The sequence below is a fragment of the Salvia splendens genome, chromosome 14, assembly GCF_004379255.2.
Source record: "Salvia splendens isolate huo1 chromosome 14, SspV2, whole genome shotgun sequence".
NCBI lineage: Eukaryota > Viridiplantae > Streptophyta > Magnoliopsida > Lamiales > Lamiaceae > Salvia > Salvia splendens.
Window position 1 is genome coordinate 31,274,230 of NC_056045.1, and position 15,924 is coordinate 31,290,153.

The window sequence follows — 15,924 nt, forward strand, 5'->3', positions numbered from 1 at the left end:
TCTTCATTAAAATGGAATTCAATTAAAGTCCTTTACCAAAAAAAGAATTGATCCCTCAAAACCCCCCACCTTGCTGATTATATCTGTAATTCTGTCACCACCTCTCACAATATCCTATCTCATCATATTTCTCTCTATCCAAATTGTCTCAGCCTTATCTCAAGTTCATTATCCTACTCTCCACACTCTCTGAGCCTTCCTCATATAAGAAAGCTTCTCAAAGCCAAGAGTGGATTCTAGCTATGCAAGATGAGCTACAAGCTTTGATTAGAAACAATACTTGGCTGATCACCTATTTACCCCCGGGGCAAAGTTCCCATTTCTTACAAGTGGGTGTATAAAATCAAATTTAAAGATGATGCTAGTGTGGAGAGATACAAAGCACGGTTAGTGGCAAAAGGCTTCACTCAACAAGCTGGTGTTGATTATCATGACACCTTTTCCCCCATTGCCAAGCTCACAATAGTGAAACTGATGCTTTCTCTTGCTGCTATTAAGGGCTGGAATTTAGCTCATTTGGATATTAACAATGCATTTCTTTATGGAGATTTGGAGGAAGAGATCTACATGACCTTACCTCCTGGTCTGATTATTGATGAACCTCCCCCTGGCTTTGGGCAGCTTGTGTTTAGGTTAAAGAAGTCTCTATACGGCCTTAAACAAGCCTCCAGACAGTGGTATCTAAAGTTCTCTCAGGATTTGGCCTAGCTCAATCAGCTTCTGATCACTCCCTCTTCTACAAGTACTCTCCAACTGGTACATTCTTTGGAGTTGTTATCTATGTAGATGACATCCTCGTGGCTAGTAGTGAGGAGAATATGATCTCTGAGTTCAAGGCTTTCCTTACCAATCACTTCAAATTCAAGGACTTGGGCAATCCAAAGTACTTTCTTGGCATTGAAATTGCTAGAAACAAATCTGGGATTTTCATTTCCCAGCATAAATATGCCTTGGACCTTGTCTCTGATGCTGGTTTACTAGGTTGCAAGCCAACCTCTACTCCTATGGACTCTATCAAACAGCTCCAACAAGATGCAGACCCTTCACTTGAGGATCCGGCAGTATACAGAAGACTAATTGGAAGACTTGTATATCTATGCATCACACGCCCGGACATCACTTTTGCTGTCAACAAACTGAGCCCATTCTTATCCAAACCTTGTTCAGATCATCTTTTTGCTGCTGAAAGAGTTCTCAAATACCTAAAGGGCACAGTTGGCCATGGTTTGTTTTACTCTGGTCAAGCAGATCTATCCTTAAGCATCTTCTCTGATGCAGATTGGGCCGGCTGCCCAGATACACGCCGCTCTATCTCTGGTTTCTGCTTATTCCTAGGCACATCATTGATTTCTTGGAAATCAAAGAAGCAACATACGGTCTCAAGATCATCAGCTGAAGATGAGTATATGTCTATGGCGCTCGCTTGTTGTGAAGTAGTATGGATCATTGCATTACTTAAAGATTTTGGCATTAATATGCAGCAGCCCATTCCTTTATATTGTGATAGCCAGGCTGCCGTTCACATCAGTTCTAACCCGGTATTCCATGAGCGCACAAAGCATATTGAAATTGATTGTCACACGGTCCGTGACAAAATACTAGAAGGGGTGATCAAAACTGTCCATGTTCATAACAACAATCAACTTGCCGACATTTTCACCAAGCCTTTGGCCGCTGCTCCTTTCCACAACTTACTAATCAAGATGGACTTTACAAGTCTATATAGTCCATCTTGAGGGGGCCTATCAGAACTACATCACATCAGCTACCAAGCGCACATGAAAGCTACCATGCAGGCTCTTACACACAAGCATCTCTCCATGCAAGACAACGAAGAGTTAGTAGTTTAGTCTGTTAGTTAGTTGAGCAAGCTGGAGTTAGTTACTTTTTCGGTTATGTAGTTAGTTAGCTAAACACCAAGTATATAAGGTGTGTTGTACGCTTTCTTCATTCATTCAATAAGATACAAATATTTTCTCCAAATAATGTTCTCTCTTCTCTGCTCATTTCTCTCTTCTCTACTTCTCCATGTTCATGGAGTTGAGTTTCACAATTCTATTAGGAGCGATTTGGATTCATGTGGGGGAAAACCAAGAACAGGTTCGATTAGGAAATGGACAGCAAAGTAGCTCTGAGTCTACTCTTTCTTGCCTTTTTTTAGCTCTCTTTTCTCTCTTTTTCTCTTTACCTTTTCTTTTTCCAGCAGAAGCGCACCGCCTAGCCGAGCCCCGACGCTAGGCGGTGCGCTCAGCGAACCATTGCAACCGCCTAGCGGTTTTTCGAAAAAAATCGCCTAGCGCTCGGCGATGCACTGGGCGATCCGCTCGGCGCCATTGCAGGGTCCGGATCGCTGGGCGCATCGTTCATCGGATTTTTTAATTTTTTTTTATTTAATGTTTTTTTATGAAACTCATTCTTGGTTGTTTCTCTTTTATAGAGACATCCGTGAATGTTTTATGTTCCACTTTCGATATAGGACAAGTGGAACATAAAACATTCAAGGATGTCTCTATAAAAGAGAAACAACTCATTCTTGGTTGTTTCTCTTTTATAGAGACATCCTTGAATGTTTTATGTTCCACTTTCGATGTGGGACAAACTCATTCTTGGTTGTTTCTCTTTTATAGAGACATCCTTGAATGTTTTATGTTTCACTTTCGATGTGGGACAAACTCATTCTTGATTGTTTCTCTTTTATAGAGACATCCTTGAATGTTTTATGTTCCACTTTCGATTTGGGACAAACTCATTCTTGGTTGTTTCTCTTTTATAGAGACATCATTGAATGTTTTATATTCCACTTTCGATGTGAGATAAAATCATTCTTGGTTGTTTCTCTTTTATAGAGGCATTCTTGAATGTTTTATATTTCACTTTCGATGTGGGACAAACTCATTAATGAGGATGTTGTAATGTTATTTTAATTTTAATGAAGTGTGTTTTTTAATTAATGTACTTTTTTAAATTTTAATATTATTATTGAATTTTCCCGTATCTGTGTCGTAAATTTAATTCCGTATTTTGTGTGATTGTCAATTATTATTTATTTTATATAGTTAGGAGTGATGTGGCTAGGCTATTGCTAGGCTATTGCTGGGCTATTTGATTGTCCTGATGATGTGGCAGAAGGATTTTTAGTGCTGATGATGTGGTAGGAGGAGTTTGTGGCTGGGCTATGGCTGAGCGAAAACCATTGTGGATGCTCTAAAGAATTCACCGACTTTTGGAATTAAATAACTTCCATAAGAATACACTAGATAACTAACAGTAATATTATAGCCCTCTCTCCGCCCCTAATAATTCATACCATTTGATCTGACATCTATTTTAGGAAATGTACTAGAAGTGGGTTGAAAAAATTGTAGGATGTGGGCCTTACTTTTTAGGACTCGAAAAGTTGGATAATGTATCATTGTTAAATCATGCTTTGTTGGTGGCTTTATAGGACTTAAGTTGTTATTTTGGAAGATTTTCGATGAGTAAGGGACAAAAATGGTCTTAAACATATGATAATTTTACGATTTTGTTCAAAAACATTATCTTTTAAATTATTTCGTCCCTTACATTTGAAAATGAGCCGAATTTAGTATGTTTTGGATGGCACCGTTTAAAATTTACGGCCAACTATTGTTTAAAGTATTTTGACTAAATTAGAGGTTTAATTAGAATATTTAATGCTCCATCCGTCCCAAAAAAATATGTCCATTTGAAATGGCACGGGAAATAAGAAAAAATTGGTAAAGTAAGAGAGAGGAGGAGAATGATAGTTAAAGTAGTGTTAGTGGAAAGTGAGACTTACATTATTAAATTGATAAAACTTTCTAAAAATGGAATGCATATATTTTTGTGGGACGGACGAAAATGGAAAGTGCTCATATTTTTATGGGACGGAGGGAGTATTTTTCTTAAAGACAAATTCACACTTTCTCTCTCTCTCTCTCTCCATCTCTCAACACCCTCTTCTTCCCCTAAACTCTTCTCCTCCGCCGCTCCTACTCACCAGGTTCGTATCAATTTATGTTGCTGCTTCTCGTGGTGTTCAATTCGTCGCCGTTGTTCCTCCAATCCAACCATGTAATTCCTCACCCCCACTCGAATAATCTCCTGCATCACTCTTATCAATTCCCTACTGAAGGGCACAGAATTAGCCCCTCCTTGCTTGTCGTTGCATCGGTTAAATAGACAACAGAGGCAATTGAACAGAATTATGTTAAATTTGGGGGAATGAGTTGGTGAGTTAGTGTTGTGATTAAGGGAGTCGATTCCGCGGAGTGAAAGGGTAAGACTGGTGGGCGGATCGGCGAGCCGATAGCTGGTGTGGGTAGAATCAGAGGCAGAGGGTCTGGGAAAGGCGAAATGGCGAGGGAGGCAGAGCCAGCGCCGACGAATCTCTTCAAGGGAGGAGCCGTCGTCTTCGGTGAGCACCTGCGCTTGAGGGTGGAATTCCAGTGGCTTTTGATGGCGTTGTCGCTGCGTCGGAGAGGAGGCGGGCAATGGTGGCCCATTTGTTGACGAGGCGGGCGTGAGCGCGAATGATGGTGTCATCCTCGTCGCGGTGAAGGCGTGGTGCTTGACCTGAGGGTAAAGCTGGTTGCACTAGTGGACGCGGCAGCTCTTGCCGGAGTGGCCGAGAATGAGAGATTTAGAAATGCGGCGACATCGATAAATCATGTCGGAATCACCAAAGTTATTGATTTGAATTAAGAATTACGATTTGAATTGATTGGATTACTTTATGTTTTTGTTTTTTTTTCTTTAGATTACTGTATGTTTTTGTTTTTTTCTTCGAGGGAGAAGAAAATAAGAAACACAATTGGTAACTCAATAAATTAAGTTATAATTTAATTGTTAATAAAACATACTCACTCTGTTCCCATATAATTAAGTCATTTTTTTATTTCGAAAGTTCCTTATAGTTAAATTATTTTCATATATAGTAACATTTTTCTATTTCTTACTTTGTTTTCTCTATTTTATCCACTTTTTACTTTCTCTATTTTTTCCCTTCTCTTATTTTTTTTATCTATTTATTTTGCACAACACATCCGTTTCTTAAACTCCAAAACATCTATTTCTTAAACTCCATACCGAAAAATTTCTCCTCAACTACGAGGAAATGAAAGGAGTAATTAATAACATAATCTAGTCAATATAGCTTAAACTGCAGTTAGACCATCATTTTTAAACGACGCTGTTAAAAAATGATTAAATCCAGCCTATCCCATTTTCAATTATGACCATCATTTTTAAACGACGCCGTTAAAAAATGATTAAATCCAGCCTATCCCATTTTCAATTACGAGGGACTAACTACTTCAAAAGATAATATTCTTGACCAAAATCATAAATTCATCATATATTTAAGACCACTTTGGACATTTACTCTTTTCTAATAAAGAATTGAATTCATCATATTGTGAGTATTTTGTTGTTGAACGTTGGATAACAGTGAATTTTGTTTTCACCATTGATATGGTGTGATTTAAGATTTAAGAAAGTGCGAAATAGGCAAAAAGTAAATCAAGTTGAGATTGGAAAAGTCATTTCACTCCGATTACAGACATGAGGAAGTTAAGGTGTGTAAGATGAGACTGATCTTGTGTTGGTGGTTCGATGCCTGTGAAGAGATACAAGGCCTTAACTTCTTCCACATAGGAGGAACGCTTTGGAGCCTTGAATCCTACAATAACTCTTATTGCGTCTATCTTCTCCCAAATTTTATCCTCACTAATCACTTCCTGCAACAAAATCAAATCACCTTGTTTACTATAAATCATGCTAATACAAATAAAAGCACGCAATTTGGCACTAACCCCACGAGAATGCAAACCACCACCATTTACTCCATTGCCCTCTTGCAATTTGTCACCATCTATCTTGGGATCAATAACTAGTGAAAACAAGAAGTTATATACTAGTATATAATACTCCCTATTTACAAGTAAAGCAGTTGGATGAGTATTAACTTTACCATTGACAGCAGGTTTATTGACGTGATAAATTTCTTTCGTCAAAACTAGCCCTTGTACAGCTAAGACCTCTATCTCATCTCCATCTCCATCTCCATCTCCATCTTCCTTTTCTTGTTCCTGATTCTCTTTCTCTTCCTCTTCCTCTTCCTCTTCCTCTTCCTCTTCTTGTTCCTGATTCTCTTTCTCTTCCTCTTCCTTTTCCGCTTCCACTAGAATATTTTTACCGTCAGTGGAAGAGGAGGTGCTGCTCATCTCTACCTCCTCTTGTGATTCTGTCACTCCATCAAATAAGTGCTCATGATTCTCATCTTCCACCAATTCAATTCTCATTTCAATCTGATTCTTGATGTCCTCACTCATCTTGACCTCAGCAGCTGTTGTTGGTCCTTCAACATCACCATCACCATAACCATCATAATCGTCATCGTCATCAACACCAAAATCATAATCATAATCAAAAAGAGGAGGAGGCGGCGGTGGCAGCAGTTTGGTCATGAGCTTGTGAGTGCAGGCATATGAGGCTAAAACGACGCCGGACGGCAGCGAGACGGCGAACCCGAGCGCAGAAACAACGAGTAAGGGCGGAAGTAGTACCGGAGCAGATGATATGATAACACCGGCCATTACCACCTTCTTTCCTGCATCCATCACCCAACCCCACTCCTTTTGCTTCTCCCATTCATATTCTTCATCATCCTGCTTCTCCATTTTCCAACACCTTCACTTCTCACAACCTCATCACCCATTTTTGTGCTTAGTTAATCAAATTAAAGCGGTGACACGCGTTGCCACGACACTTTGCATGCATCGTATTATATGTACACCTGCCAAATCTTATCTGCAATGCACTATATATAATCTACTTATATCATTCAATTATGTACTCCATAAAAAAATTTACATTTACTAGAATCGATTTTATAATCTTTTCTTGACTAATCATTTTCCCACTCACCTCAAATTCTCGTCACACTTACATGTGTGGTGGCCTCAGCTCCTTTTGCGATTATTGGAAAATAGTTTCACATAGAGTTCAGGGGCTAAAAATATTACGACTCCATATTAGGCTTATTAGCTCTTGCATGCCTCTTACTAGTCAAATTAAAGCTCATTCCAGTTTTTCGGCGATCGCCCCCCTAAAAAGTTAAATGACAACAGAAATTCTAAAAATCATTTTCACATGTTCTTACCCAATTGCGTTTGAGAATTTGATTTTTGGTGGCCATGTCTTCATTTTCATTTTCATCATTTTCATATTATATCCATGGCATTGAATATGGTGGCCATGGCATCTATTCAATTGTAGATCAGTTGATTTGATGTCATCCGGACCAAGCGTACGATGCGGTATACTCTAGGGTGGTGTTCGATTTCCAAGACAAAATAAACCAAGATATAATCGGTGTTCGGTTTCCAAGACAAAATAAAACCAGATATAATCTAGGATTGGTTATGCGATTATTTTAGTCAGATGGTGTTAGCTATGACTAATTATCACATGATTATGCATCTAGAATTGAGTTGTGTGATTAAATCCTATGAACTAAATAAATTATAAATTTAATCCCGGATACACTATTGCAAACCGAACACCCCTAGGATTACTAATACAAGACTCATTTTTCAGATATTTTTGATAATTTTGTAATGTCAAGGATATATGTCCATGAATATATATCTTATTTTTAACACTTATAATTCATATAAATCCATCAACAATTTAACAGTCTCATTTTTTCATTTGGCCATGCATAAAATTAGTATTCCATATTTTTCCTTTTTCAAATATGAGCCATTATTTTTCTTCATTATTTCTCTTTTTTCCTATTTATCTTTTGCATTCAACTAATAACATTTTAATATTTTTTATTTCACTTACTACTTTATTAATTTTACGGTAAAGTTTACGTTTTCTGTATATGTCGATTTCGATTTGAATTATTAGCATTATCCAAGATATATCATCTTGTAGCCAAAAACGAATTCAGAATGTTGATTTGATTAAAGCATATGCATATTATTAAGAATAAAGGCAACAATGTCTTTTCACTTTGTATTTATATATGATATAATCATAATTATTATTTTATATATATATCAAACAACATTATAAAATCTTTATATCTTGTCCTAATGCCCTTATAGTTGTAAGTGGGAAAGCTTTTCAACTCTGTTGATATATAATAATAAAACCCAATTACAAAAAGTCTATAATTGTGAGATAGTTTACCAACTCAAAATACATAAAAATGACCAACCCAATATATACTACTCCTATTAAATTAGTACCATAGTTGACAACGAGAAAAATATCTGAGGTTTGATAAATTGTGTGGCGTGTCGTTGTTCCCACCGCAAATTAGTCCTCAGCCACATAAACTAATTAATTAAGATTAATTGGTTTGATAGCAGCTTAATACTTTGTCCTGCATTTAGGTGTATTATATTATATGATAATGTATGGCCAACAAGAAAATGGACGGCTATTTGTTACATATCTAACTTTTTTTTTTCTGTCAACCATTCCCCACCACTCATAGCCGCCCATTGCCATTTTATTCTCCTCAAATATCATTATGCTACTTTATTCGGATATTACCTTCACCAATCACCATCGCTACCAATATACATACACCAAGTCTTGCTCACTTTTTAAATAGGGATTACCCACATAATATCGTATCATAATTCATATGTCAACAGCTTAATCAAGTATCATTATTATTTAATATAGTTCATAATCAAGTAGATTGATAAGGTTAATTTGAACCGCTTCAGAGAACTTCTCATTCTAGAAAATATAGTGAAGACAATAGACTCCCGCGTAATATGCAATTTTGTCAGCTTTGTAGCTAATTAAAGTCTTGTCATTTTATATTAACTTGTAGAAAATTCTACCTATGGCAAGAATGAATTTGTCCAAAGACCCTGAATGCGTGACACCTAATTAATAGTACTACAAAATTTCAAATTTAAGTTATCCGAAAGGAATCTCCGTGTAAGAAATCCTCGTAGTGCATAAAAGACAACGCACGAGATAACTTATAGGAGTATTTTGTAATTGTTTTTTTTTTGGAAATGGAATTTCTTTTCAATGGAAAAATAGTAGACGGAGTGGCCAAGGCGAAAATGGTCTTACTCTTACGTTACTACTCCTTAGATTGGAGGTGGGACCATAATAACCTTAATGGACTATATATACAATACATCCCCTTTCAAGCAAACCCATCTCTAATTTACACCATTGTTTATCAATTGAATCGAGATCACGGAGAAAGCATGACCAAGATATATCCAAACGCCTCCTCCTCCTCCGAGGGCAAAATCAGCGGTGATGATCCGGTGGTGCTGACCGTGTGGAAGAAATCTCTCCTTCTCAACTGCGAGGGTTTCACGGTGTTCGACCCCCGTGGCAACCTCGTCTACCGCGTCGACAATTACATGGCCGCCACCAAGGGCCACATCATCCTCATGGACGCTTCCGGCGCCACTCTCCTCACCATCCGCCGCAAGGTAGTATATATATATATATATAATTGAAACTTGAAAACACCTAACTAGCTAATTACTATTGTACAATGAAATTAAATGTTGATTTGATTTGCAGAGACTGAGCCTAGGAGATACGTGGCTGATCTTCGACGGCGAGACGACAGAGGATCCGGGGTTCACGGTGAGGAAGAACGTGAGCCTCCTCAATAGCCGGTGCCTGGCTTACGTGTTCCAGAAGAAGAGCTTGCCGCTGTACCAGATCGAGGGGTCGTACTCGCGACGGTGCTGCGCTGTGTACGACGAGAAGCGCCGGCGGGTGGCTGAGATCAGGCAGAAGGAGGCCGCCGTGACGGGAGTAGCTTTTGGCAAGGACGTTTTCCGGCTGGAGGTGCAGCCGGGATTCGACACGGAGGTGGCTATGGGGATGGTTATCCTTCTGGATCAGATGTACGCTTCTGGAAGGTTCATTTGAGGTTACCATTAATTTATGTATAATGAGATTTATTTTTATCCGATTCCGATTGTGCTTTGGTTTTTTGGTTTTTGATAAAAGACCAAGCTTGTGTAAAGTAGTATACTTAGTTTGATCGGTGAATCGGCCAATATATATAATCTTCTTTTCTTTTTCATCTGTATATATACTTAATTAATTAACTTTTTAACAAACAAATTTATTAGTCGTTCTATAATTAGTGGCGGTAGGCCTATCAAATGAGTATCCGCGCATATCCGATCCAAAAATTTCGGGTACCTGATCCCGAATTTCCTAAAATCTAGTACCCGATATTCGATCCGATTTTAATTTCGGATACTCGGATATCCGACTCAGGTATCCCGTCCCGATTTCAATTTCAATTTTGAGGAGAGCTGGGCAGAAGAGGGCGGCGGCGCTGGGAGAGGAGACGGGCCGTGGCTAGGCAGTAGAGGAGAGCTCGGGTGTATCCGATCGGGTATCGGGTTATCCGATACCCGAAAATCTAAAATTCTCAATACCCGATTCCGATCCGAAACTCGAAAAATCGAGTTTCGGGTATCAAATTACCCGACTTTTTAGGGGTTCGGATATCGGGTATTGGATATCGAGTATCCAATACCCGATATCCATTTTGACACACCTAAGTGGCGGATTCAAAAATTTTAATTTAAGAGTGATAAATAATTATAGCGGCTTGAAAATTCGACTGATATTTATATTCACTATAATGTACGATTTATTAATCATAATCTAAAATTGTTTATTGTATATAAAGAATTACTTTTCACTACTACTTAAGATTTATATTTTGTTTCTAATTTTGCAAGTTTCTAATATTTTAGCAAATAAAAAAAATATACAAATTGAAATGCATTAAGGGAAAAGACAAAAATTAAATGCATTAGACAACAAAAAAGCGAAATAGAAAAAACAAATGTATACTCCATCCGTCCACAAAAAATAGAACACAGTTTCTTTTTTTGGCCGTCCACAAAAAATAGAACACAATCATTTATGGAAAGATTCTCTCTTACTTTTTCTCATTCTCTCTTACTTTTTCTCCATGTCTCCTACTTTTTTCTCCTTCTCTCTTACCCCACATTCCACTAACACTATTTCTCTATTACTTTTTTTCCTTCTCTTTTACTTTTTTTCCATTCTCTCTTACTTTACCAATTCTACATTAAAACTCGTGCCATACACAAAGTAATCTATTTTTTATGGACGGAGGGAATATATAAGAAGATAATTACAAAACGTTTTACTAGAAAAATGGAATGTATTTAACTTGGAAAAGCTAAAAATTATTTAATATCAATAATGATACATAAATGCTTAGAATCCATTTAAAATAAAAAATAGTGTTACAAAAATACCCCTTGCATGAGACTCAGACACGGGTCTCCACACTGAAAAGACAATACCCTATCGTTGCGCCAATGCCAAGAATTTATTTTGGGGATACACTCGTACCCCTTTGTTCTCAAGTGGGTCCGTCACTGTCTTCCATTTTTAGGGTTTAGGGTTTTTTTTCCCTCAAACACCATCACGGCGGAGGGTTAAGGCGGACCCCCAACCTGTCTATATCAAAAATCATCAAAGTAACATACATCAACCAAGCCCAAAAGTGACTCGGTCCGCACGAAAGATACAAAACACAAGAGCTAACAAAGCTATTATGGTATCCTCACAGACCGAGTACTAACCATCTAACTAAAGAGAAAATAAACATAACAAAGATATACATCATAATAAGAACAAGGATGACGACCAGATGTTGGCCAAATCCAAAGGAAAACAAAAAACCACAAATCAAAACCACGAACCAAGTGAAGTAGTCATCCATCTCGATATCTGAATCTGAAGTTCGTATAACCCAACTGGTTCATCCTCACGAGCGACTTCAAATACCGAGGCGCTGAATCCGCATCATAGAAGGTGATGGCAGGGGTCTGCACCCCCTACCTGCCAGAAAATCGGATGCCCGGTTGCCCTCTTGAAAGATGTGAGAGAACATAACCTGCAGCTGTGAGATCAAAGTGCGAATGCGAGCCATGTGATGTCTCACATCCGCTGCTCCCCCGCGTCCTGAAGTGAACACCGCGACCACTGCTGCTGCATCTATCTCGACCCAAACCTGCGATGAGAACTGCATAGCCAATGTCAACCCATGAAGAAGAGCTAAAAGCTCCGCCTCGAAGGCCGACCCAGCTACGAGGGGCGTGCAAAAGGCCCCCAGGAGAGAACCGTCTGAACCACGAACCACTCCCCCATCGCCAGCCTGTCCCATCGAGGTGATAAAGGCCCCGTTGGTGTTCAGCTTCACCCAGGGATCGTCAGGTGGATGCCAAAGCACACTCAATGACCTTAGGACTCGCCGGCGACGAGGAATCGAAGGCATGAGGTCGACAGCCGGAGTGCAACCGAACCAATGAAGGGGAACTAGCACGCCCGCCGCCACCAAGGTCCGCAGATGCCGAACAACCTGCCAAATAACATGGGAAGAACGAAAAGAAATGCTGCAGTGCTTGCAGCTATTCCTCTCCATCCAAATGAACCAGTATACCAAACAGGGAATAATGAAGCTGATGTGCAAGGCGGTGGCCCTGTGAGAGGACCTCCACCAAAAACCTAATCTAAGTGCAATATCAGTGCACGTGTGAATGTGTGTGCTAATGTAAGGGAACCAGCCATCAAAGTAATCCCAAACCAATCTCGCCAGAGGACTCGACACAAACAAATGCTGAAACGACTCGACTGAAAAAGAAGAGACACCACACAGACACTTGGATGCAAGAGAGATACCACGAGTCTGAACATAACACTCAACAGGGACCCTCTGGAGGAGGAGGCTGTTAGGGTTTGTATACTAGAAATCACCTTTCGAGTGATTGAATACTGTAAAACTCTAATAATTATTTTCCAATGAATGCAACAGATTATTTTTGTCATAATGTTGTTATGTTTTACATTTAATGGATGTTTATTGCATATTTAAATGTATAAGCGAACATAACATAAGTCTAAGTCTTTGTTCTAGTAGACCGGTTGTGGGCTGCGCTCAATTTAAGGTACGCGGTCAGTTCTGAACAAAGAAAAATAAGAATTTCACAACCCAGATAGACCTAGACTACCTATCGTGAAAGGTTGCAATGTCAGTCCGATTATTTCTAAGCCTTATTGAAATATGATGACGTTGGTGTGGTATAGCACTGAATGGATCTAACAGCAAGACGAGTCTTTATGCTATCTACTAAAAGACCAGGTCTTGATAATTAATTTCTTAATCACTGTACGTTAGTATTGAGCATACGATATTGAGTATCTACTACTTTGACTTACCAAAGGTGCGGGTTTTTCGTCACCCAACGATCCAGGTATATTGGGTAGTGGTGATCATTATCTAGCAGTGCTAGGATTGCTATTATGTTGAATTGTGCGCGAAGAGAGTCTCGTTTGATAACATCCACAAGAGGAGCTCGAAACAAGGTTTTATTATTCGGAACCTAGCTAGTTGGAGTTTAATTACTCTATGAATAATAAATTAAGAGTTTCTTGCTAAGTCCACTCTTGGAGAATAAAATATGTTAATTAATTAAGTCCATAGCAGATATTAATTAATTAATGGATGTTTATATCTTAAGCGCGGGAAATGAATTTAACAAATAAAAGGAAACCCGAAATACTTGTAATTTCGGATTTGAAAAGGCAGTGCAATATTACTTCTGTAGTGGCTGCTTGTAATATTCCAATATAAGCATATATTAAATTGTGGGTTCAATTTAATTAGTAAAAAGCTAATTGGGTGAGGCTATGTCCAAATTCTTCCTTAGATCCCTGACTGGGCCCAATATGTGACTTAATATAAATAGGAGAATAAAGGAGACAGAAAACATAATTATTAGTGCTAGAATTTTCGTCCCCCTCTAGAGAAAGAGAGAGAATTCGAAAATTGCTCCCTCCGTGTGTTGAGTTCTGTCTTCATTATTCGAGTCCTAGTTTTTTGGTGAGATTTGCCCACACAAATATTAGTATACAGTCCGGGACACCAGTCAGAAGATCAGAGGTCGAGTACTGAAGATCTTCACGTGGAGACAGAGCAAGCCATCATCGATTCTTGATTGAATCAACGAGGTAAATTGGCTAATTCCGTAGTGAGCATGTTTTAATTCAAGTTATGAGCATGATACATGTGATAATTACGCGAATAGAATTTGTCTAAATAATCTGCTAAATAGATCAAATTTATGTGATCGGATTTCCTGTCTACGAGGGAACTTCGCCAGGGAGATCCGTTATCGCCGTCGCTGTTCGTGCTTGCTGCAGATTGTCTTTCGAGGAGCTTGAAACCTGCCGGAGCCCCGTTCACGAGCACTGAGAACCAGCATGAGGAGATGCAACGATCGACCATACTCACCCACCCCGGCGGGAATCCCATCCTCTCAAGCACCAGGAGGAGGAAAGGCCACTGCACTCGATCATAGGCCTTAGCCATATCTAGCTTGAGGGCCAGATTAGGCGACTTTGCCTTCTGAATGAGCGACCTGCCGATATCGTGAATCAATTCCTGAGCCAAGAGCACATTATCACTAAGCAAGCGACCCTTTACAAAACCGCTCTGGTTCGGCGCCACAACCTGAGGAAGCAGCGGCGCCAAACACGATGTCAAGATCTTGGAGATGATCTTGTTGGTCACGTTGCAAAGGCTGATCGGCCTGTACTCTGCCCAGGTCGTCGGGCTTGCCTTCTTCGGCAAGAGAATTATGGTCGTGGCCGTGAAGCTGCGGGGCATGGGAGCTCCTAAGAAGAAGTCCGCCACTGCTGCCACCACCTCTGCTCCTACGATGTCCCAACAGTGGTGGAAGAAAAGAGACGATAAGCCATCCGGTCCCGAGGCGCTGTCCCCACTGATGCCAAAGACCGCCGCCCTCACCTCATCGTAGTCGGGAACTGCACAGAGGCCCTCGCGGTCCACGGAGTCTGGGAGACCGCGCAAGAGATCAAGGTCCGGCTGCTCCAAGTGCTCAACGTCTGACGTGAGAAGCCGCTGGAAGTAGTCAACCGCCGACTGTCAGATGTCCTCCTCCGACGTGAGAGTCTGTCTTCCTGCCTGAATGGCGTGAATCCGGGACTTCACCCGCTTCTGTCGCACCCACCCGTGGAAGAATTTGGAGTTCCTTTCGCCTTCTGCTGCCCACCGAATGGCAGCCTTCTGCTTCCAGAAATCCTCCTCCATCCTAGTGCGGAGTACGTAGAGGGCGGTGCAACGGCTAAGCTCACTCCTGTGGGCTCCTGTTGGGTCCCCGTCGTAAGCCGCCTGCGCAGCGGCAACCGCCTCCTCTGCCTCCCTCAGCTTTTCAAAGATGTTCCCAAAGACCTCCCTGTTCCATCCCTTGAGAAAACCCTTAACTCTGCTCAGTTTGAACTGAAGATTAAGCATGCCGAAGAAGCCCGTCTCCGCCATCCACACTCTGGCAATCTCATCCCTGAAAGTGTGATGCCGAACCCACATGTTCTGAAACCTAAACGAAGGCCTCGGAATCTGAGCCGTGATCTGGCACCGCACTAGCAAAGGGGCATGATCAGAGGAGATCCTAGGCAAATGAGTCACCCTAGTAGCCGCAAAGGCGGTCGTCCAGTGCTCCCCAAGAAGAACTCTGTCCAATCTCTCCCAGAGCCCACTCCTCGTCCATGTGAACGGTGGGCCATCAAAGCCTGGGTCCAGTAGCTGGCAGTCTGCAACGGCGTCGGCGAAGTCCATCATCTCTCTGTGCCTGTCTGTCGTGCTGCCCTGTCTCTCTTCCTCAAACAAGAAGATGTTGAAGTCACCACCAACAAGCCAGGGGGCCCCGTCAGTGGCTAGAGAGATGTCTCTGAGCTTATTCCACAGATCGTATCTCCCATCCCTCGAGCACTTAGCGTACACTACGGAGAGATAGATTGAAAAAGGGAATATCGCAGCAGAAACTCGGACGTGAAGGACCT

At 40.5% G+C, this 15,924-nt stretch overlaps 3 protein-coding genes across 3 annotated transcripts; 2 read left to right on the forward strand and 1 right to left on the reverse strand.

Moving 5' to 3' along the window:
* The first annotated feature begins 474 nt into the window (after positions 1–474).
* On the forward strand, positions 475–1,736 carry LOC121764554 (uncharacterized mitochondrial protein AtMg00810-like). The gene is made up of 2 exons (XM_042160561.1): positions 475–583; positions 697–1,736. The coding sequence occupies exons 1-2, from the start codon at positions 475–477 to the stop codon at positions 1,734–1,736; spliced, it is 1,149 nt and encodes a 382-aa protein (XP_042016495.1).
* Positions 1,737–5,540: 3,804 nt separating this feature from the next.
* On the reverse strand, positions 5,541–6,872 carry LOC121764555. The gene is made up of 3 exons (XM_042160562.1): positions 6,197–6,872; positions 5,814–5,890; positions 5,541–5,738 (listed from the first exon to the last, which is right to left on the reverse strand). The coding sequence occupies exons 1-3, from the start codon at positions 6,678–6,680 to the stop codon at positions 5,541–5,543; spliced, it is 759 nt and encodes a 252-aa protein (XP_042016496.1). The 5' UTR covers positions 6,681–6,872.
* A 2,267-nt stretch (positions 6,873–9,139) lies between these two features.
* LOC121763533 (protein LURP-one-related 8-like) lies at positions 9,140–10,093 on the forward strand. Its single transcript, XM_042159566.1, has 2 exons — positions 9,140–9,485; positions 9,580–10,093. The coding sequence occupies exons 1-2, from the start codon at positions 9,252–9,254 to the stop codon at positions 9,934–9,936; spliced, it is 591 nt and encodes a 196-aa protein (XP_042015500.1). The 5' UTR covers positions 9,140–9,251; the 3' UTR covers positions 9,937–10,093.
* The last annotated feature ends 5,831 nt before the right edge of the window (positions 10,094–15,924 follow it).